This window comes from Microtus oregoni, unplaced genomic scaffold (assembly GCF_018167655.1).
Source record: "Microtus oregoni isolate MIOR12 unplaced genomic scaffold, Mior012 000019F_ref0000042, whole genome shotgun sequence".
Lineage (NCBI taxonomy): Eukaryota > Metazoa > Chordata > Mammalia > Rodentia > Cricetidae > Microtus > Microtus oregoni.
In genome coordinates, this window is record NW_024543078.1 from 13,346,016 (window position 1) to 13,367,554 (window position 21,539).

Consider the following 21,539-nt stretch of genomic DNA (forward strand, 5'->3'; position numbering starts at 1 on the left):
ATACATCTTGAATAACACTTTTTCCAAGTTTTTTTTTAACTCTTTTTTTGTTTGTTTTGTTTTTGAAGACAGGATTTCTCTGTAGATTTGGGGCCTGTCCTGGAACTAGCTCTTATAAACCAGATTGGGCTCAGAATCAAAGAGATCTGCCTGCCTCTGCCTCCCAAGTGCTGGGATTAAAGGCCTGTGCCATCCGCGCCTGGTCTAACTCTTTGATTTTCAACAGGAATTCATGATAAGGGAGGAGCCTGGAGATCTGCACGAGCTTTAGTATGCTAATAGATGCTACAGAAGGCTGTTTGGCCCTTTAGCCAGAGAGAAGTAAAGCAATTATTTTTGATAGAGGGGAGTTAGTTTTCTTTGTGCCTAACAGTTCATCCTTTTGTTAGTGATAAGGGATGATATGTTCACTTTTGTAATTGCTTTTCATCTGACTTCATTGCCGTCCAGGAAGGCTGGAATGCCAGAGAAAGTCCTGGGGGAGGCAGGGTACCTCTTGTTTGCTGAACAAGTTCTGCTGAGTCACTTGAGGCTACTTAAGAGCAGGTAGCTTTGGAGCAATCCAGAACTCTGTCCCAAAACAGGGACTCAAGCCAGTAAGAAATTCCATCAGAAGCATTTGGCATTAATTGACTTAGAGCAATTAACTCTAATTAACTAGAGTGGGGTGACAGAATCTAATAAGACAATGAGGTAGGACAAACAAGAAATGATGTAACAGGGAGGTGGGATCAATCATCCAGGAGTAGTGATGTCAGGGATGTAAGGACTTTTGAGGAGCTTTGGACCACTTTTTCTACTGAGTCCACACCTAGGGGTTGAGAGAGTGGGATCCATACCCTCTGTGTTTTGATTACACTTGATGGGCAGCTGTGATAAATGCAATAGAAAAGTTTACCAATAATCTCTGTCTCCCATCTGGGCTGCCATAGGTCATTGGTTAAAATATAAAAGATTGGTTGTTTTGCATAAAAGGCAGAATGCCTTCCTGAATATGCATCTTGTCTCCTACAAGATCCATAAGGGTAGCTCCGTAAGTCTCTAGGCAATGTGGACAGTAGTCTCTAGTTTTTGATCATAAAGAAAGCAAGCATAGGAGACAGGAGTTTTAGATGTCGATTTAGATGTTATAGGGACAAGTACCTCCTTTTAGCAACCTTCTGGGGAGCAGTATTCAGACCCCACCATTTGAGTAGAACCATTAGTATAGGTTTCTGGAACCATGAATTCCATATGTAGAGTTAACTATGGATAGGAGTGAGCAAGAGGAAATAGAAGAGATAGGGCATATCCCAAAAGGGTCAGGCTCAGGTCCTGGCAAATGTATAAGGGCTCATTCTTCTGAAACTTGAGGTGGGGGGTCAAACTTGGTATCTTCTGAAACCGAAGAGAGCAACGTCCTGTTGGGGTCAAAATGTAAAAAGGAGTATTATCTTGAGACAATGGTATGAGGGCTTGACATGGGAAAGATGAATCCTCTGAGGTAAACCACTGAGCGTACTGGAAGGTGGGGTAGTAAAGGTGACCCTGAAGGGGCCTGTCCATTTAAGAGAAAGGGGATGGGGCTGTGTCCAGGAAGAGAGGAGCATCAACTCCCCGATGTTGATCAAAGAGAAAAAGGGGTCAAGATGAGAATGAGGCAAATGGTGGTGGATGAAGTTCCAAACAAGAGTACAAAAATAGTGTCACAAGGGTATAAAAAAGGTGACAAGGGACAGATGATAGTTAAGATGTGAGGTCAGGAAACAGAATCAGCCATCCATATATGACCTCAAAAGGGGAGATGGAGAGGCGTTTCTTTGGGAGAGCTCTTAATTTCAGGAGAACAAATGTCAGCAGTTTTATCCAATAAATATAAAGTTCATGGGAGTGTTTGACAATAATAATTTTTAGAGATCTATTGATTTGTTCAACCTTGGGCTTTGGCTAGAGTTTGAGAGATTTGAAAACTAAATTCAGGGCCACTATCTGATTGAAGGAAGGTTGGAACTCTGAAACAGGGGATGATCTCCTCAAAAGGAGATCAGAAACTGTCATCTTTCTTTTTAAAGATTTATTTATTTATGCTTATGAGTGTTCCATTTGCATGTATGCCTGCATGACAGAAAAGGGCATCAGACAGAACAGGGTATCAGATTCCATTACACATGGTTCTGAGTCACCATGTGGTTGCTGGAAATTCAACTCAGGACCATTGGAAGGCAGACAGTTCTCTTAGCCACTGAGCCATCTCTCCAGTTCCTATCTGGGATCTTTTATTAGCAATGGGAAAGCCTCTACCCATCCTGAAAATGTGTCTACCAGGAACGAAAGGTATCTGAAATGTCTAACTGTGTGCATGTGGGTGAAGTTGAGCTGCCAGTCGAACCCAGGGAGGGATTCCCTGACTTGATGAGTGGGAAAAGAGAAACTCTGTTGCCTGGAAGTACGATGAGAAGTTTGGCAGATTTTACAAGAAGCATTGATAGTATTTAGATAGGATAGATCATCAGAGGTAGGCTATAAATAAGTTTTAATAAAATGAGACAAACCCTGGCTATTAGGATGAAAGATCTGGTGCAAATAAAATTTTTCTGGCATCTGGAATGACACTGAATGTATGGGTTATAAAATAACAGTGCACAGTGATAGAGATGAACCCAGGCCTCTGAGAGTCACAGCTCCAGACACCTCATCAACTCAGTTTTTCCCCCTGGAAAGAATGGAATTGTTCACAGGTATGATAGACAGTGGGCAGTTCCTATGGCCCTGGAAAGACGAGAAGCCTCTAGCATGGCCACAATTTGGTGTGAATTGGTTATGGACCCTCCTTTTGCTGTTAGTAGCCCATGCTCCTTCCAAATAGCTGCATGTGACAAGAGAATGCAAAAAGCACACTTAGGGTCTTTCTAAAGGTTTAGGGATTGCTCCATTGCTAGCTTGAAGGTGCAAGTAAGAGCTATTAATTTGGCTTGCTGGTCTGTGGTTTGGCCTGGAAGAGCCTGTGCTTTAACCACTATGGTATCTGAAACAATAGCCTATCTGGGTTTTCATATTCCTTCATGTGGGAAAAAACTATCATTTTTATTCCAGGTCTAGGTGGCCTGAGGTTCACTCCTTCGTGTATATGTGTAGGATGAGGTTAACTCTCTTAGGATCTTAATGCAAGAGTGAGATGGGGAATAATCCAGGCTGGTCAGGGAAGGACATCAGAAATGTTAAAAGTGAGCATGAATGGAAAGTAAGTATGGTGTTCTCTACCGATGCTACATGCAGAAAGAAAACTTGTGAGGGAGTAGTGTTTAGAGACCTTTGTATGTTAGAAGGTGGGATGAGTGCTGAGGAAAGAAAAGAGTAATAGGGGAACCAAGGTACTGGGAGCCATGTGGCCTAGTATCGGGTCAATATGAGTGCTTGTCAAATGGGTCTCCATGAGGCAAAGACTGTGGAGACAATCTCACTCGGCAAGGACCTGTAGACTTTGGGATAGTACAGAATACTACTGGGACCCCATGTCCTGAATACTCTCTCCTTTTTCGTCATGTTGATAATTCTCTTGGCAGTTTTTAGTGTCATTTTGCCAGTCATGTATGGACAGTTGTGATCATTCCTGGAAACCCCATTTTTTTCTCAAATATTTTTCCCTAAAATTTTTTGGGAATTGATGCTTCTCGTGTTTCTTATCTGGAAACACCAGCTGTCACTCCAGATCCTGGGGTTCTGATTCAGTAGTGAAAGTATTGGAGACAGTAAGAATTAATGGCAGTTGAATACATGTAAGCTAACTGTACGCAGGCAGCTTATGACAGATCATCCCGCCTTCTGTAAATATACTTTGTTAAATTTTGAACAATATCGTTGTTCTTGAAAACTTGTGTCTATGTTTATCACCTCTTAGCTTTGTAAAGACTGGATGCATCTGGCTCAATATTTGGTCAAACTAGCAAAATGATAAGTGTTGTTTTTAGTTTAAAAGATGTTTTGATGTGAAGGCTGTGGAGGAACCATATTTGACTGTTTTTGCTGGAGATTAACATTGGAGGGTAGGAAGAATATGTTCATTAGTATGGGAAAATGTGCTTGTTTTTGAATTATAAATAAAGCTTGAGTTATTTAGGGTTGGTCACTTGTGTGGAAATCTGGTGGTCTGATACTACTTTGTTTCTTTGTACAGATGTCCCTTCTCCATCTCAAGACTTGAACCAGGGCTGTGGTGGGACTGTAGGAGAGTGGCTCTCGAACAGGGACCCGAGACAGTGTTGAGGGATATTTGATCACACCGTGAAACCTGACACTGTATTAATAAAATCAACTTTGGATTAGTGGGTGGAGCCAGCAACTAGTTGACAGAAATTAGGCATAGATAGTATGTGTGGGGGAGAAGATGGATAGAAAGACACATAGGAAGGAGTAGGAAGGGACTTGGAGTTTTGGTGGGTTTCTTGGTTTGAGACAGCTAGAGAGACATTCTTTTGTTGGGTCTCCAGCCAAAAGGGAATGTCAGCTGGTTGCTTCTCAGCCTTTCTGAGCTAGGAGCTTTTCATACCAACATCTGACTCCTGAGTCTTTATAGGTAAATGGAATGATGGACATTTAGTTAAAAACTGCATTTGTCAGGAACTTCAGTAAATAAAATAAAAAGTTCAGGAGGAACCAGAAAACAAGCATTTGGAAAATGGCTATAAATGATCAGAGAGCAAAGCTAAATACAAATGAATGGCATTGAAATTGCAGGATTATTAGACAAAGGAGCAGCTGTAACAATAATTTTATAAAAATTTTGACTTCCAGATTGGCCTCTTCAGTAGGTAAATGTTCAGCTTTTAGGAACTGGAACTTTATAGCAGGTAAAACAAATTATAAGATGGTTGAATGTACAGGGTCAGAGGGACAGATAGGGAAATTAAAACCATATATGGTTGATATAGCAATGAATTTATGTGATTTGTTGCAGCAATGGAAAACACAGATCAACATTCCTCCAATCTCAGAAACAAACCATAAAATAAAGAATACTTCAGAGAAAAACAAAGAAAGGTATTATCAAGAACAGTAACAGATCATTCAGGATGTACGTAAGCAGGCACAACAGCTGTTGGTCTTTCAGATGTACCAACAGCCTTACTTTTGCAATGGTTAACTGACAAACCTGTGTGGTAGAACAAGGGCCTTTTACATCACAAAAATTACAGGCACTAGAACAACTGGTACGGGAGATGCTCAACAGACTGAAGAACCAACCAGTCCATAGAATTATCCTAAATTTGTTATTAAAAAAAAATTGGAAAATGGAGAATGGTAAATATCTAAGAGCTATAAATAAAGTCATTCAATCAGTGAGCTCTTTATAGCCTGGAATTCCCTTGCTTTCTTTATTACATAAAGGATGGTCTATTATAGTCATAGATTTAAAAGACTGCTTTTTTACTATACCTTTACAAGAATAGAACAGAATAGAGAAAAATTTGCCTTCACAATGCCTGCCTTTAATAATTCCCAGCCTCTTCAAAGATATCACTGGAAAATTCTCCCACAAGAAATGTTAAACATCCCTATTTTGTGTCAATAATTTATACAGCAGTCATTAGAAACAACTCATAAACAGTTTCCTCAATCTATAATTTACCATTATATGGATGATATCTTACTGGCTGTTTTAGATTCCGATACATTAGAAAAAAATATTTGATGAATTAAAGAGAATATTGCTTTGTTGGGGATTACAAATTACTCCTGAAAAAATACAAAGATGAAATTCTATTAATTATTTAGAATATAAGGTAAGTTTACAGAAAATTTAGCCACAGAAGGTACAAATCAGGAGAGGTCAATTATAAAATCTTAATGATTTTCAAAAATTGCTGGGAGATATTAACTGGCTACAGTCTACCACTGGATGACAACTCAAGAACTTAAGTAATTCATTTCAAACCTTACAAAGTGATAAGGACTTAAATGATCAAAAAAAAATTCAGCATTAGTAAAAGGTACCACAATTTCCACTGGGTCTATTTCTGCTAATTGACAAAGTCTAATTTTCCTTTCAGAATCAGCTCAGAAACCCTTTCTACGTAGGTCTTAATGTTTTATTCTGTTTATGTGGTAAAAATATCCATTCAAAGATATTATTTTTCTCTCTGCATAAGAAGTCCTGAAGGAGAATGTGTAGGACATAAAATAACAAGAATACAACTGTGCTCTGGATCCAAATGATCCATATATGCAACCTGTAATTTCTTTTCTAGCAATGTCAAATCTCTCAGAGCCTTACCCTTGGAAATGGGACGTGATCTCTAAGCAGTAGTGGAGCGGTTGGTTCTGCTGCGGAGTCTGGAAGCAGGGTTGCTGGGTTGAGGGCAGTGCACTGAGCAAAGGTGACCTTTGGCTGGTTTAGAAGAGCCTGATCTTGAGTCAACCAAGCATTTGTCATCCTCTGATCAGGTAGGCTCTTGAATTAAGTTCTGTCCCACCCAAAGTTAATTTATCTGAGTCTTTGTCGGTAGTGAAGTTGCAGAAATAATTCTCAAACGAAGCAGGCCACCCTGCAGCTACAGGATCTAGTTTTTTGGTAGGGAAGCCACTAGGGTCATTGCCATGGGCCCAGTTTTTGTGTTAGCAATTCTTTGGCAACCCCCTTTCTTTTGTAAACACACAGGAGGAAAGGCTTGTTAATGTCTGGGAGTGCCAATGCTGGAGCTGAGAGGAAGGCTTGTTTAATCTGTTGAAAGCTGTTTCTTCAACCTCCGTCCATTTGAGGGTATCTTTGGGCCCTTTGGTGGTTTCATATAATGGTTTAGCCATTTCAGCAAAACCCGGAATCCAGAGTCTTCTGTATTCTGCTGACTCCAAGAATTATTGGACCTGCCTCTAGTTGATGGGACAGAAACCTCTAAGATAGTCTGTTTTCAGTGTGGACAAGGATCTCCTACCTTCCTGAAGATTGAATCCCAGGTACATGGTTTTCCATGTATCGAGGTGGGCCTTTTTAACCTCAGACTCACAGAGATCTTCCTGCCTCTGCTTCTGGAGTGCTAGCTAGACTAAAGTGTTATATATAAAGGATGGGGGCGTTATGTGACAGAGCTCACATGGGAAGTTCTCTATTGGGGGAAGGGAATGGGGAAAGAGGGAGGGGAGAGACCTGTCTCTGGAGATAGGTGTTGTGAAAGAGAAGAAAGAGGCAGAGAGAGACAGAGAGACAGAGAAGGAGGCAGGGAGAGAGACAGACAGGCTGAGAGGAGGTGGGTGGGGCCTGCCTTTTAAAGGGGACATAGTTGTAGCCACCCTGCGCAGGCCAGAGTACTGCCTGACAAGCTCATCCTGACAGATGACTGGGGAAGGCCAGCATAATGCCTGAATGCTAACATTCCTCTCTTTTTTATTATAAGAAGGTAAGGGGCTAAAGGGGATTACCAGGTGACACGGGGATGAGGGCACCGAACTCTCAAGACTGCTTACTGCTGACCTGAGGGGCACTGGAATCTTGGAGAGACCTGAGAAAGCTGGGGATGCTGCCAACTCCAGGAATATCTGTTTGTTTCACTGCTGTCCAGGCTCTGTGGTGCCATCCAGTGCCTCTTGGACCTGGGAAGATGCTACTCGAGGCGGATCCAAGTCGACTCCCTGGAGCTTTGAGCTTGTGGAAGGGTAAGTTTTTTAGACACATTAGCATTCCCACTGTTTATAACCTATACTGAAATCCGTGTTGTAGAAATGCCAGTATACTCACACCAGAAAAACTGTGACAGATGTTTTCAGCCCAATGAAAAGCAGCTTCTAAGTCTACAGTTAAAGAATCACCAAAGGGAATTTAAAATCCTAAGCTTGCAGCTATGATAATATGCAGTAGATTGGTGCTTAGTACTCTGCCAGAGCTAGATTAGTAGCCTATCAGAATTCTATCGATTCCTGTTAGGACTGACAGTAGCCTAGCAAGGGAAAGGAATCTGAGACATTTTATCTTATCCATCTAAGAGACCACTTCCTCTTTATCATCACTTAAGCTTTCCTATCTTCAGACATTTATAACTTGCATCTACACACCTTAATAACTTGTATTTGCATACCTTACATCACATTCTTAGACCCTAAAACATTCTTAGCTTGCATATCCTCACATAAACTTCAGACTTTAAAACACCTTTTTCCTGTCTAATTCACCAGGAGATAAAAGGTAGCTGCTTACTGAGGGGAGTCACAGCAAAGTGAGTGAGCTCCTTTAAACAAAGGCATGGTAAGAAGTGGCACTGAAATCTGTTTTCTGAGTCTGGTAAGGAGATAAACTGTGTCCAGACTTAGTATTAGCTCTGGAGAGTGAGGCCTGTGACCTGAATTTTACACAGAGAACTGAGAAGGCAGCTGAAGCCTTGGCTGCTGCTGTTAAACTGACAAAGCTACCTCTAGCCTAGTCATCAAACAGAATCAGAGTTCTGAGGAGGATAAATTTTACCTGAGTTAGTGATTAATTGACAGAGATTTACTTGCTGGCTACCTAGACAGCCACCCAGGGTCCTCCACTGTCGTTGAGGACAGAGGTCTCAGGGCAACATTAGCCTTTGGCTTCCAGGCCTAGGCCTGCCAGGCCCCAGAAGGTCCAACAGACCAGCCTACCTTTGCCTAGGCAACTGGAGGCAGCTGATTCCTCAGTGTCCTGTTATCCACAGTCTGAAGAGGGTCTTCAGAAGCTGAGGTGAAAGACAGTTTTTGCTCAGTGGCTGGTGTTGCCACATTTGAAGCAAGTTCCAGGTGTACGTTCTGTTCCCATCTGTCTTCTTTGGGGGTGCTGTTAGGAGCTGGAATGTCTCTCTACTATGAAAAGCTTTTAAATTAAACATTTTAAATGCCAGATTCTGCAGATCTCTAAGCATTTGAGGACTTCGATCTGAGTAGACAAACTCTGTTTCTAGTTACTTGTTTTAAGCTTAACTCAGAAACATATACAGGGGACTAGGTAAGGCTTATCCCTGCAGTTAATTATACCAGTACTTAATGTGAATACAATTAAAGAACTTGATTACTTATAAGATGACAATTAACTTGTATTAACAGTCTACAATATATTAGCAGCTCTTATAAGACTAGAAGCTTGGTGTTGAACACTTGGCAAAGACTTAAGTACTTAAGTGTAAATCTCTAAGTTAGCTTTTATTAATCTGAATAGATGTTTATAACTTTAAATTTTTATCACCATACAGAATATATATTTAAAGCAGAATTGAATCACATATACAGTATGTTATAACTGACCTAACCATATTTTTTTACCATCATCCAAAAGTCCATACCATTCCAAAATATTTGAGACTTGTTGCTTCCTTAGTCTAGAAAAAGATACAATGAACAGAGCTCATTAGGACTAAAAAGTGTACACTCTAACCTTACCAAAAGATGGATGCCAGTCCTGTGGCTGCCTACATCATTATGATGTCACCAGCCAAGATGGAGGAGTAAGTGGTAGCTTTTTAAAGCATGCCTTTCTAAATCACAATTACATGCACACATACACAGTTGAATCCAAGTCACATGCACATACGGAGTTAAACCTAGCTTAGACTTATACATACAGAGTTAAATACAAGTCACATACATGTACACACGCACACACATACATATCTTAAATAGGAGTTGCATAAATTTAAAAGAAAGGGAAAACCAGTGGGTGCTGAGTAAGATGAAGCTGGCTTTCCCACCTCTGATTCCCACACTGAAGCACACATAAACAGGACATTTAGAGAGGGAGAGCAGACAGACACAAGTGGGTTTGGGAACCAAGAAAAGAAAGTGGAGAATTGTTTAATGAAAGAAGCAGAGCCAGAGGTATAAGACCCCCCCCCCTCTTTTTTGTATTTGAGAGAGTTCATTTAATTAAAGTGGGGGAAGCAGCTTAACAGGCTTCATAGCTGAGTAGAGGAGCAAGGAGAAAGAACTGAGAGAGAGCTTGGAACGAAAAGGTTGAAAATAGGGTATCCCCTTCCAAATATTGGATCACTTTGCAGAATGTTGCAAATATCCCATAAAATGCTGGGATCTAGGGTGCCAGGAAGCAGTCATTTGGATTGATATCTAAGGGGGATTGGGCCAGATCTGACTGCAAAGGTAAATGAGTTTAGAGTGGAAGATGCAGATCCCATGAGTGAGGCAGAGAAATAAAACCCAAGGGTTTGCAATTCCTAGCACTCCAGGAATTCAGATTTGAGAAGGCACAAGCTGCTCAGTGATTCATCAAACACAGATCAGGGCTCAGGGCTGAGGGACACATGGGTCCGAGAGACACATTAGTTGTCCGTTACCAGATAGAGAGGGCTGAGAGGGCAAGAGATGAATCCTCACTCACTGTAAATGTCGAGAGAGAGGTACTCACCAATCATGCCGGGGTTGGATGGAGGGGCCCAGCAATCCACTGTTGGAAAAGTGAGGCTCTATTATGTGTGGCCCAGACACCAGAGTCCCGGCATGCCTCAGAAAGGCACCTGGAGAGCCTGCCAAGGTCATGGCACCAAGTTATAATTTAAAAAAAATGACAAGAGAGGGAGAGAGAGGTGGGGGAGGGGGAGAGAGGAGGCTGGCAGGGCCCACCTTTTAAAGAGGCATAGCTGTAGTGACATAGCTGATGATATTTTCAGGACCCTGAGCAGGTCAGAGTAATGGCAGGTACATTCTGCCAGGTGACCAGGTGCCGGGGGCCGGGCTAGCATAATGCCTGAATGCTAACAAAAGGTGTGGGTCACCAAAGACCCTACCTCCTTGATGGATGTGGAATGAGGGTAGGAGTGTTGAAGCATGAACTCATTTATGCTAAAACTTCTTATCAAATCAGCAACCAAAAGGGAACTTCTTTCAACCTAATTACATTTTTGTCAATACTTGGCAGAGCCAATCCATTCAAGTCAAGAAGGATGAAGGCCCTTTGCTGTAGCATGTTTGAAATCCCAGCACTTTTGGGCAAGCAGAGGCAAGTGGATCAGGAATTTAAGGCTAGCCTAATGGCCACCCTGAGGTAAAAGAGATACTTAAGGTTTCTATTGCTGTGAAGAGACTCCATGAGCATGGCAGCTCTTATAAACAAAAACGTTGAATTGAGGTGGTGGCTTACGGTTTCAGAGGTTCAGTCCATTATCATCATGGCAGGGAGCATAGTGGCTGGGAGTATGGCATGGTGCTGGAGGAGTAGCCGAGAGTCCTACATCTTGCAGACAACAGGAAATGTTCTCTGTGTCACACTAAGGTCACAAAAGAGACCTCAAAGCCTGCCCCCATAGTAACACACTTCCTCCCACAAGACCACACCTACTTTCCTAGGTTACATCTCCTAATTCTGCCACTCAGATCCTGTCTTTTAAAAAAGGAGTGGGGGAAAGACAACAATAACAAGACACTAATAAGTTGGCTCCAGTATTACTGCATTGATAACACAGTGGTTCAATATTCTTTTTCCTTAAAGAATGATTTATTTATTTATTAGCTAGTAAGATGGCTTAGTGGGCAAAGGTGCTTGCTACCAAACATGAGGACCCAAGTTTTATCCCCATGGCAGAAGGACAGAACAGACTTCCACAGGTATCCTCTGACCTCCACATGGAGGGCACACATACATGCACAGAAAAATAAGCGTAAAAAAAATGTACATGTCTCAGTGAGTGCTGACATGTGTATGTAGGTGTGGACAGCTGTGTATACATGTGGAGGCCAGAAGAGGACACTGGGTATTCTCCTATCACTCTGAGGCAGGGTCTCCCACTGAACTTGGGGCTCACTGGAAACTGGCAAAGCCTAAGAGCTCCTTGAAACTAGAATTATGGGTGTGCATGTACAAGATGCCTAGCTTGTTATCTCCGTGCTCAGATCCAAACTCTGGCCATCATGATTGTGAAATAAACACTCTACTTTCTAAGTTACGTCTCCATACCCAATAATTACTGCTTTCTTGCACTATATCCATCTTAAATTGAAAACCTGTAACTCCTTGTCTCTCTTCGCAATGTAGTCACAGCGAATATATTTCCTTTTCTTCTATTTTTACTACTACTTTGGCTCCTTTAATTGGTTTCTTATGGGTGGCTGAATCTGGCTTGCTAGGGCACAGGCTGTGACCCTAAGGCCAGTAGCTAGTATAACTTGGAGGTTCTGATATGAGGGCGGATTTAAATAGAAGATGAGATAAATATAACCAAAGAGTCTGGCCAAGTTATGGCCCTGCCCATCACCACCTCTGCCTGAGTTTCCTGCCAGTCCTCTGACAAGCTGTAAATATCCAGGGGACAAGCTCCTCCTCTGGCAGCCCCAAGGGTTTCTCTAACAAGAGATTCTTGGCTAATTTTAATTTCTTGGGGCCCAATGCTTCTCTAGTTTGATAGTCAAAAGAGGAGCAGCAGTGTGAATTTAGTCCTTCTAGCTAGGCCAGTTACATTCCTGTGCATGCCTATAACCCTCCACCCCCTGCACTGGAGAGGTGAGGCAGGAGGATTGTCAGGAGTTCGAGACCATGTCCTGAAAGGGGTAAAAAAAGAAAAAAGGAAAAGGAAAAGAAAAAGAAGATAGAGGCTGCATCTGCTGAAGATTCTACAGAGTCAAAGAAATGACCGCACTTCAGGATGAAGGAGAGTTAAAATGTTGCAGACTGGAGCCAAATTATCCTGTGCTCTGTTAGTCCACTGCCCACTGCCCACAGGATGGAGCCAAATTATCCTGTGCTACTGTTAGGCCACTGCCCACTGCCCACAGGATGGAGCCAAATTATCCTGTGCTACTGTTAGGCCACTGCCCCCTGCCCACAGGATGGAGCCAAATTATCCTGTGCTACTGTTAGGCCACTGCCCACTGCCCACAGGATGGAGCCAAATTATCCTGTGCTACTGTTAGGCCACTGCCCACTGCCCACAGGATGGAGCCAAATTATCCTGTGCTACTGTTAGGCCACTGCCCCCTGCCCACAGGATGTCTAACTTAACCTCCTTATGAGTATTTTAACCTAAGACTTGCAATTAGCAAACCACAGCTTTCACCAATTCAAGGCTAATGATGCTGTCCAACAGCATCTGAAACCTATAGCAACTTTCCTTGCTTTGCCATAACACACACACACTGGTGCCCCACCAGTATGGTAAGCAATCTGACATAGTTTTCTTTGTTCTATAAAAATCTCATGTAGCCATTTAACTCAGAGGGAAACCTGAACCTGTGATTCCAGGTGATGCAAAATCCAGAATATCTCTCAATTCCCTTGGGGCGAGAACAAGTCTGGCATTGACATATACACATATCTATCTGTCTATATACACATATATAAACATATATGCATGCAATGATATATATACATTTATAACTATATACCAGCAATATATATATATATATATATATATATATATATATATATATATGTATGTAACTTCCGGATAGATATATGAAGTTAGAGCTGTTTTTTGTGCTTTGACTGGGAGCCAGGTGAGTTGATTTTGCTCCCAGGCCATATTGTTTCTACAGGTGAGCAGAAAAGTCAAGGTGAGGTTTAGCAATTCTCTGTGGCTTGGGGATATCCGCCAGTACAGCCTGACTCTCAATTCCTCATGTCTGAGGCTAGCACACACACACACACACACACACATCCAGACAGAGACAGATTCTTTGAAAAGTCAGTGCATCTCCTAGCTCTTCTGAGTAATTGACCTCTGCTGCCTTGAGGGCTTGTGATGAGAACCAGAGTCTTCTTTAGGGCATGCACGAAAGGATAAAGGATTATCTTTCGCTGGCATTTCCTAACCACTGAGAGATAAAAACAGCTGGAAAAAACTCATTTCAGACTTTTGGTGACTGTCTCCAATGATAAGTAGACTGTGTTACCTTCAGAAGCTCTGGCTTTCCAATTTTCTTGCCTGTAGATATTTTTATAAACTAAAAAATTTAAAAAATTTTTGAAATAATCTTACTGTGTAGACCCAGTTGGCCTCTGCTTCCAAAGTTCTCAGGTAAAAGGCATGGGCTATCACACTGGGCCCACGGCAGGACTGTCTATCAAACTTGGTGTAGAATAATATAATGGAACTTTGTATCTTTAGCTCCAAAATTTATTTATTTTTTCTCTTCTAGTTTTCAGTTCAGATATATGTCTTAAGGAATCTTTGACATCCTTATCTGCAACTCCTTCCTGAAATGGAAATATTTCAATTCTTTTGGCTCCCTTGCTCAGACTAATCCTCACATTGTCTCAATAGGATTCAAGTCTATAGCAAGCATATAGAAGCAGCTTTTGTATCCCTTGAGACCACAGGTAACTAAAGGCAAAATGGAAGCCTGGTACTTCTTTTGTGTCTGTCTTCGCTATTTTGGGTCAGACTGTGCATCAGGAGGGTGTATCTGTCTACCCCACCTGTATCATCCCTTCTAGGCGGAGGCAGGGAGATAAGGCCATACTCCTAAACTCGGTCACACTGGATTCCTAGCACAGCAAATCCTCACAGATGAGAACTTAGATTACACCCCCACCCTTCCAACCAGGGACTGATAGCAATTAGCAGTACCTGGAATTGAGAGGCGCTAAGCAGACTAAGCCTGGACCAGGACTGTTTAATTATGCAGACTTCTTGCCTGCCCCCCCCTCCTGTATTCTTCCCCTATTTATAGCTCATACACAAAACACCCCCAAAATAAAAAGAAATAAAAATCTTATGTTAGTAATCCAAAAGATTCTTGATACAGAATTTTTCTTCCCTGCAATGTGGATTAAATCTCTCCCCCCCCCCTCACAAGTTATTTGTCTGTGTGGATACCTAAGGAGACCAGAAGGGGACAGCAAATCCCCAAGAGCTGGAGTTGCAGACAGGTTGTGATCTGGGAACTGACTTCAGGTCCCCAGGAAGAGCAGCACGTGGTCTTAATCCACTGAGTCATTGTGAGGGCTAAAGTTATGTTTTAAGATTAAATTGTGGGCTGGATAGATGGCTCAGAGGTTAAGAGCACTGGGGGGCCCACAGCCATCTATAAGGATAGGTAACCTCCTAGAATGCAGGGGCTGTTCATAAACGTGGAAGTGCGCAGCCTTACGGGTTTTGCCTTTATAAACATTACACTAATACAACTCCAGACCATTTCTTGGAAATCCCAGGTATGGCCCTGATCAGTATTTAATCAAGCTTGCTTCAAATATGACTAACAATTGTGGTAGGTGTCTTATTCTCTCTCACCCAGTGGAATTAACACCCTCTGTCCAGCTCCTTTTCTTTGCCTTTTGCCATTAGTAGTGCCTTTTACTGTTATACTGGAGTGGGTGTCAGGCATAGCTTACCGGGGCTTCCAAGGGCTGTGGTTTTGCCCTAAAACTCCAGTCATAAGCCATCCATGTCTTTTTCTCCATTGGTCGTTTACTCTCTCTTCACTTTTCAGCCATATTTCAGCCACTGAAATGTTCCCACCTCATCGTCTGCATTTAGAGAACTCAAGGAGATAATGTGGATGAAGCACTGGGGCAGGGAGAGAGGAGCTCAACATGGCAACGGAGAGCAACACAAATAGCATCTCTTTCCTCCTTGGTGAGATGGGAAGGCTCTCTTGACTCCAGCTTCTGTCTCCTGTTTGAATATCTCACTTTTCGACTTTACGTTTCTCCATGCTATTGCAGTTACACTCAATCCCATGCTCACTGATCTGCTCTTATGTGCTTTATCAATAAATTCTCTATGCTATAAATCTGTCTCAGGTCTCACTTCATTTGGCCTGCCAGCTGTCTAGGGAGAGAACTGATCACTTCACTTCTTCCACCTGAAATACTGCAGTTTTAGTAATGCCTGAGCACTCTTCCCAAATACATCACACTTCTTGTTTTTTTGATTTTATACTTAAATCATATGTTTATGTGTGAGTCTGTGGACTTGTGAATACAGGTACCTAGAGTCCAGAAGGTATTGGGTCTTCTGGAGATGGAGTTGTAAGCAGTCTGCTTTGGGTACTGAGAACCAAACTAATCCCCACAAGAAGAGCACATGTTTTTAAATCCATAGCCATCTCTCCAGCTCCTTATTTCTTCTCCAGAATGAATATTCCTTGTAGTCCACCTCCCCTTTATCTTTTTTTTCCCCCTAAGACAGCGTTCCTCTGTATATCCTTGACTGTCCTGCGATTTGCTCTGTAGACTGAAGGGAGTAAGCAGAAGCACCTTGGCCTAAGTACCACCATTTTGATTTCAGACTCCATCTTACCCTTAGGGTGAAACAGGGAGCTGGAAACCTTCCAATAGCTGACCCACCTCCTCCTTAAACGATTCAAACAGTCTGTTATGTACTTAGTTCTCTAAAACATTATTCCTAACAACAGAAAGAACAAATGAATTTGGCTGGTTGAAAGGGAAGGCTTACATTCTGTATGATTGACAGTGATGAAACACACAAGGAATGACCCTAAGCTTTGACTCCTGATTGGTGAAAATTGTAACTGGAACTTGGCAGCAAATGTTTGTGATTTTTGTGCTTAGAAACCCCACTTCTGCCTGTTTGGGGCTGCCAGAAGTGATGGAGGAAGGTCATTGGCCAATAAAGAAACTGCTTGGCCCTGTGGGTGGAGCAAACAGAACAAAATGCTGGGAGGAAGAGGAAGTGAGGTCAGAGACTTGACAGCTCTCCTCTAGGGAGCAGATGCCTGAGAGACGCCATGCCCTGCTCCCGGCATGAAGCTCCGACCCAGGATGGACTAGGCTAGAATCTTCCCGGTAAGACCGGTGCTCACAGATTATTAGAGATGGGTTGATCGGGATGTGAGAATTAGCCTGTAAGTGCTAGAGCTAAAGGGCCAAGCAGTGCTTAAAAGAATACAGTGTCTGTGTAATTATTTTGGGGCATAAGCTAGCCGAGCAGGCGGCCGGGGTGCTGGGAACGCAGCCCCGCTGCCCCTATTACCACACAGAAGCAAGGCTCCCGAGTCCTTATCCTGCAGCTTTGATCGATCAATGATTCTGCTTATGTGGTGAATATGTGGGATCCAAAAGGACTGTCTCTCTCCTTCCTCATGGCCCACAACATGCAAGGTATAACATAGACCACTGAGTGCCACCACTGCCTGGTTTATCTGCCCATTCTTAAATGCAGGTTTCCTTGGAGGTCTGGTCTGTTCATACTTTTCTCATTCCCTATAAACTTATATTATATAATTAGCTCAATTATACAGCAGCTGAGGCCCCCTCAACACACTTGGATGTTCACATATTCAGCACACTGGCTGTCTCCAAAGCTGTTTCTGTCTGCCATCTTTTCTGCAAAGGGCTTTCACTATCTACCCACCTTCCCAAGCCAGACTTCTAGCATCATGCTATCCTTTCTTCTCTTTTACTCTTCAAATACTAAGCCCAGAACATTCTGTTGTAATACCTTTCAAATAATTTCAGCTGACATCTCGGTCCTTATTATGCTGTTTTTGAGGGGGGCTTTGGAAACAGCATCTACATAGACCAGGGTAACCTTGAAATTATGGGGGAAAAAGACAATTTCTCTGTCTTTTCTGTGCTAGAATTATCATCATGCATGATACCAAACTTAATATTAGAGGGTCCTCCAGTTCCCAATCTTGTCTGTTCAAATGAAGTCTTCACACAGATGATCTTTAAAAATGGGAATTTGGGGCAGGTGAGATGGCTTAGTCAGTAAAGACACCTGCAGTCGAGCCTGAGGAGCAGAGTTCGATTCTCTGGACCCCCAAGGAGAAACGAGAACTTCAACTCCCGGAAGTCATCCACAGGCACTATGGCACTCATTCGTGCAAAGAAATAAACAAATGTAATTTAAAACATTTTTTATGTAAAATATTTTCAGGTGTGGTAGGCGCCAGCAATCCCAGGGTTCCCCAAGGTTCAAGGCCAGGCTAGGAATAACCACGGGTACACAGTAAAACCCTGTCTCAAAACAAACAAAAAAAGAAAAGAAAAAGTAAACTTTATTATGTTGCTTTTAGGATTATCTTTTAGACAGTTTTGAAGTGGTGACTCTTCTAGAAGTTCTGGGGATAGGGATGGAACTCAAGGCTCTGCCCAGGCTAGGAAAGTGGGCTACCTCTTAAGTCCTGCTACCAGCCCTGGCCTGAAACTCGGACCTGATGACCTTTAACTCTGAGCAACCCCTTTGCCTTTGCCTCCCAGGTGCAACTGCTGGGATTACAAGTCTGACCACCATTCTCAGCTTTTGTTTTGTTTTTGTTCGAGTTAATTTTAAACTCACAATCCTCCTTTTTTGACTTCCCAAATGCTGGGATGCCATGATGCCCTGGCTTGGAAATTTCTGGTTACTTTTAGGATCACGTTCAATCCTCCAGCACTTACTTCTTAGGCTCAATACATTGACTGTCTTCTGGATTTTGAATTACAAGCCTGCAGCCTCCGCTCATCTGTTAGTTGAAAGATGTATCTTCCTCCTTTCGTTACTAAACAACATTGCACTCAACTTTACAGATTAATTGACACTTAACTTCTAGGGAACTGATACGCCTTCAGTTAGAATTTCCAGAAATCTGGGTAATCAATCATCCAGTATTTACCAAAGTGTTGTCTTTTAATTCCCCAGCTTGTAAGCTCCGCTGGCCTCTAAGTCCTTAAGGGCAGAACCAGGTTTTCTTAAACTTTCCATGCGAACCTAAAATGAGAGGATAACAGACAAAATAGTTCAACTAATATTTGTTGAATAACTATTTTCTTCGGAATGACAGTGGGGCTTAAAAGGGATAGAGGAATACAGGGTACTACAGGGTATGTAGGAACTTCCATACACGTTTTGTAAAGATAGTGTGTCACAGATATCACAAACTAACGACGTAGCCGAGGCTGGCTTTGAACTCTTCTTCAGCGCACTGCCTCTGCGTGCCCCCGCCCCCAAACCGGGAATACGGACAATCTTCCATAAACTAGGCCTGGAGAGGCCGTGTTTGCGGAGGCCACCTGGATCCTTCTGGAGCAGCGCGGGATCTCTTGTTTCTCGTGGGCGGCCTCACGCGAGGCTTCGCGAACCCAGCCGCGGACACCAAACTCCGCCAAGGCCGAGAAAGTCACCCCGCCACCTCCGCGCCTCCTCCGCGGCCCCGCTCCGCCCCGCCCCGCCCCGCCCCTCCCCGGAAGTGACTTGAGGCCCTTCCGGAACCTCTAGGCCCAGCGGCTGCAGCGTCACCTGACGAGCCGGAGCGGGCCCGGCAGAGCAGCCGCTGCCACCGCCAACGAACCGGGTGCCGCGCGGAGTCCAGCAGCGCGCCGGGCAGCCGGGGGGCCCAGCGGTCGGGCCGAGGGCGACGCGACGCGGACGAGGCGGAGCCCGCAGCGGGGCGGGGGCCGGGGGGCGGGCCGGGTCGGCCCCGGGCTCATGGAGGCGCCGGAGAGGGCGGGCGGTGGGGAGCCCCCCGAGCCGGGCGGGCGGCCGGGGCTGGGCCCGCGGGCCTTCGTCCCGCAGAAGGAGATCGTGTACAACAAGCTTCTGCCCTACGCCGAGAAGCTGGACGCCGAGTCGGACGTGCAGCTGGCGCAGATCAAGTGCAACCTGGGCCGGGCGGTGCAGCTCCAGGAGCTGTGGCCCGGGGGCCTCTTCTGGACCCGGAAACTCTCCACGTAAGTTGGCTGAGGCTGTCGGCCGCCCGGGCTCTTTGTCTGAGATGCGGCTGCTCAACTTTGTCTTGTCCGGGTGGCGCTGGCCTGGTGCAGGGTTCCAGGGCCGTGGCCGAGCCCAGGAGGGACCCAGCCTCTTGGCTTCTTTCTGCGCCGGACCTTTGGGTCCTGCCGGTCGCCTCGCTTACCCAGTGTCCTGGTCGTTTCTCTTCACCTGCCAGGCTCTGGGGAGCCGCAAGGGTCTGCGGACACAAGACGAGCGGTTCCCTTTGGCTTTCCTTGGAGTTCTGAGTGTGTAGCTGCGGGGTAGAGAGGTCCGGACTTTGGGGAAGCTACTCCTGACTTGACTTCTGGGTTTCCTCTAGTTCTTTCCTCCCCGAGGATCCACGCATTTTCACTTTTCTCTCTCCTAAACCGCATCGTGAGTGGGAAGGAGACCGCAGGGAGACTAAGAGGTTCTGGGGTGTGTGTGTGTGCGCGCGCGAGTGTCCGTCCGTCCGTGTCTCTGTGTTGATATGTTTGGTGGAGGGTGCTGCTCTGGACTCCTAGATTTAATTGAAACGATTGGTTTCAGATAGGTGGGTCAGCGCACTCTCAGACGTTGATATTGAGAATGTTGTTTTAGAATCCTAGGAAAGCGTATGTTCCTGTTGTGACATTTCCTCTGTCGAGGCTTTGCTGATTCTAAGGCAAACAGTGAAAAGCGCTGTCAAGTTGTCCCAGGGCTTTGCTAGCTCTCCAGACTATTTTGAGTTGGTCAGATGAATGTTGACGACCTTAACGCAAAGAGTTCTTTTGCGTCCTCTGTGCGCTAGCTGAAAATTACAGAGCCAGTGGAGTTAGAGCTGGGGCAAAAATGTTTGGAGAGATCTTTGCTCTGTGTGCGCCTTTACCGTGCCAGAATTCTTTGTGTAAGAATTTTGCTGTTTTGTTTGGTACGCTATATACGGTCTGGTTTATGCATGTGGTTACCGCTGAGTGATCACACGGGACATGTCATTTGTGTTTACCAGGATCTGCTGAGTGAACTGGGTGATGACTCAGGGTTTTATAACGCAATAGTCGGCTGTATCTCCCCGCGAGGTAATTCTCATGTGCTGATTATTAAGGGGCCTCTGATGGATTTTTCATACCCTTTAACTGAGAGGGTGGGAATAGCTCTCCTTTAATTTAAAAGATGCAAAACTGAAACACTATTTGCTCTCCTTAGAGTGACTATAAAACGTCAAGGTTAACAGAGCTTCTGACTGGAGTATAAAGAAGTTTGTAGTGTTAAGGATCCGTAAAAGTGGAGATCAGTTTCACCAAAGAAAACCCGATTTTTAGGTAGTTAAAATTCAGTGCTTCTTCATTTCATGTGTTCCCCCTAGATGTTTGTGTTTATGTTTGGACACAGTAAATACAGTTTGTTAGTTGGGGTAGACCCTTTTAAAATCGTTTTGATACACTTGTCAAAGAATATTGCTTTCAGGGGATATAAGCAACTTCAGTGTACAATAATATAGATGCCAATGTATGAAGACATCCAGTTTGGATTTATGATCATAATTAAATGATTGTTTTCTAACTTCTGGTTAATGAGTTTGGTAAATTAGCACTAGGTTTTGTTGTTTTGACCTAAGTAATGGTGTTACTAAGGAAGCGCTAAAAATACAGTGGGGATACAATGCTTTATGTGGGGCAGTATTGCTGTTTAGATAGCTTGATGCTGGTAACTTGATTTTTATGTAAATAACCAGCAAAAATTGCTGTCAGGTAGAATATTTTTAGAATGCTGGTTAAATATTGGAAACTCTTTCTTGGAATTGTATAGCTATGTGACATTTTGAATTTGATGGACATACTGTGGTGTTTGGTGTGTGTTTTTCCTCTCTAAGTCATATTAAAGTCACCTGTTAGTTGTGCTTCCCCACGCCACTTTTTAAAAAGCCGCAGTGTGGGGCTGGCGAGATGGCTCAGTGGCTAAGAGCATTGCCTGCTCTTCCGAAGGTCCTGAGTTCAA

General features: G+C 43.7%; 1 protein-coding gene and 1 long non-coding RNA gene across 2 annotated transcripts in view; one reads left to right on the forward strand and one right to left on the reverse strand.

The window, feature by feature from the left end:
* Nucleotides 1-17,735: 17,735 nt before the first annotated feature.
* Nucleotides 17,736-19,020, reverse strand: LOC121459315. The gene is made up of 3 exons (XR_005975963.1): nucleotides 18,884-19,020; nucleotides 18,487-18,581; nucleotides 17,736-17,848 (listed from the first exon to the last, which is right to left on the reverse strand). It is a non-coding gene; the product is annotated as an uncharacterized LOC121459315 (long non-coding RNA).
* A 135-nt stretch (nucleotides 19,021-19,155) lies between these two features.
* The window catches only part of Psme4 (proteasome activator subunit 4), a 108,462-nt gene continuing 106,078 nt past the window's right edge, over nucleotides 19,156-21,539 (forward strand). The window contains exon 1 of the mRNA XM_041668888.1: nucleotides 19,156-19,540. Within this exon, the coding sequence (XP_041524822.1) occupies nucleotides 19,299-19,540 (242 nt within the window). The 5' untranslated portion in view covers nucleotides 19,156-19,298. The remainder of the gene's footprint in view (nucleotides 19,541-21,539) is intronic.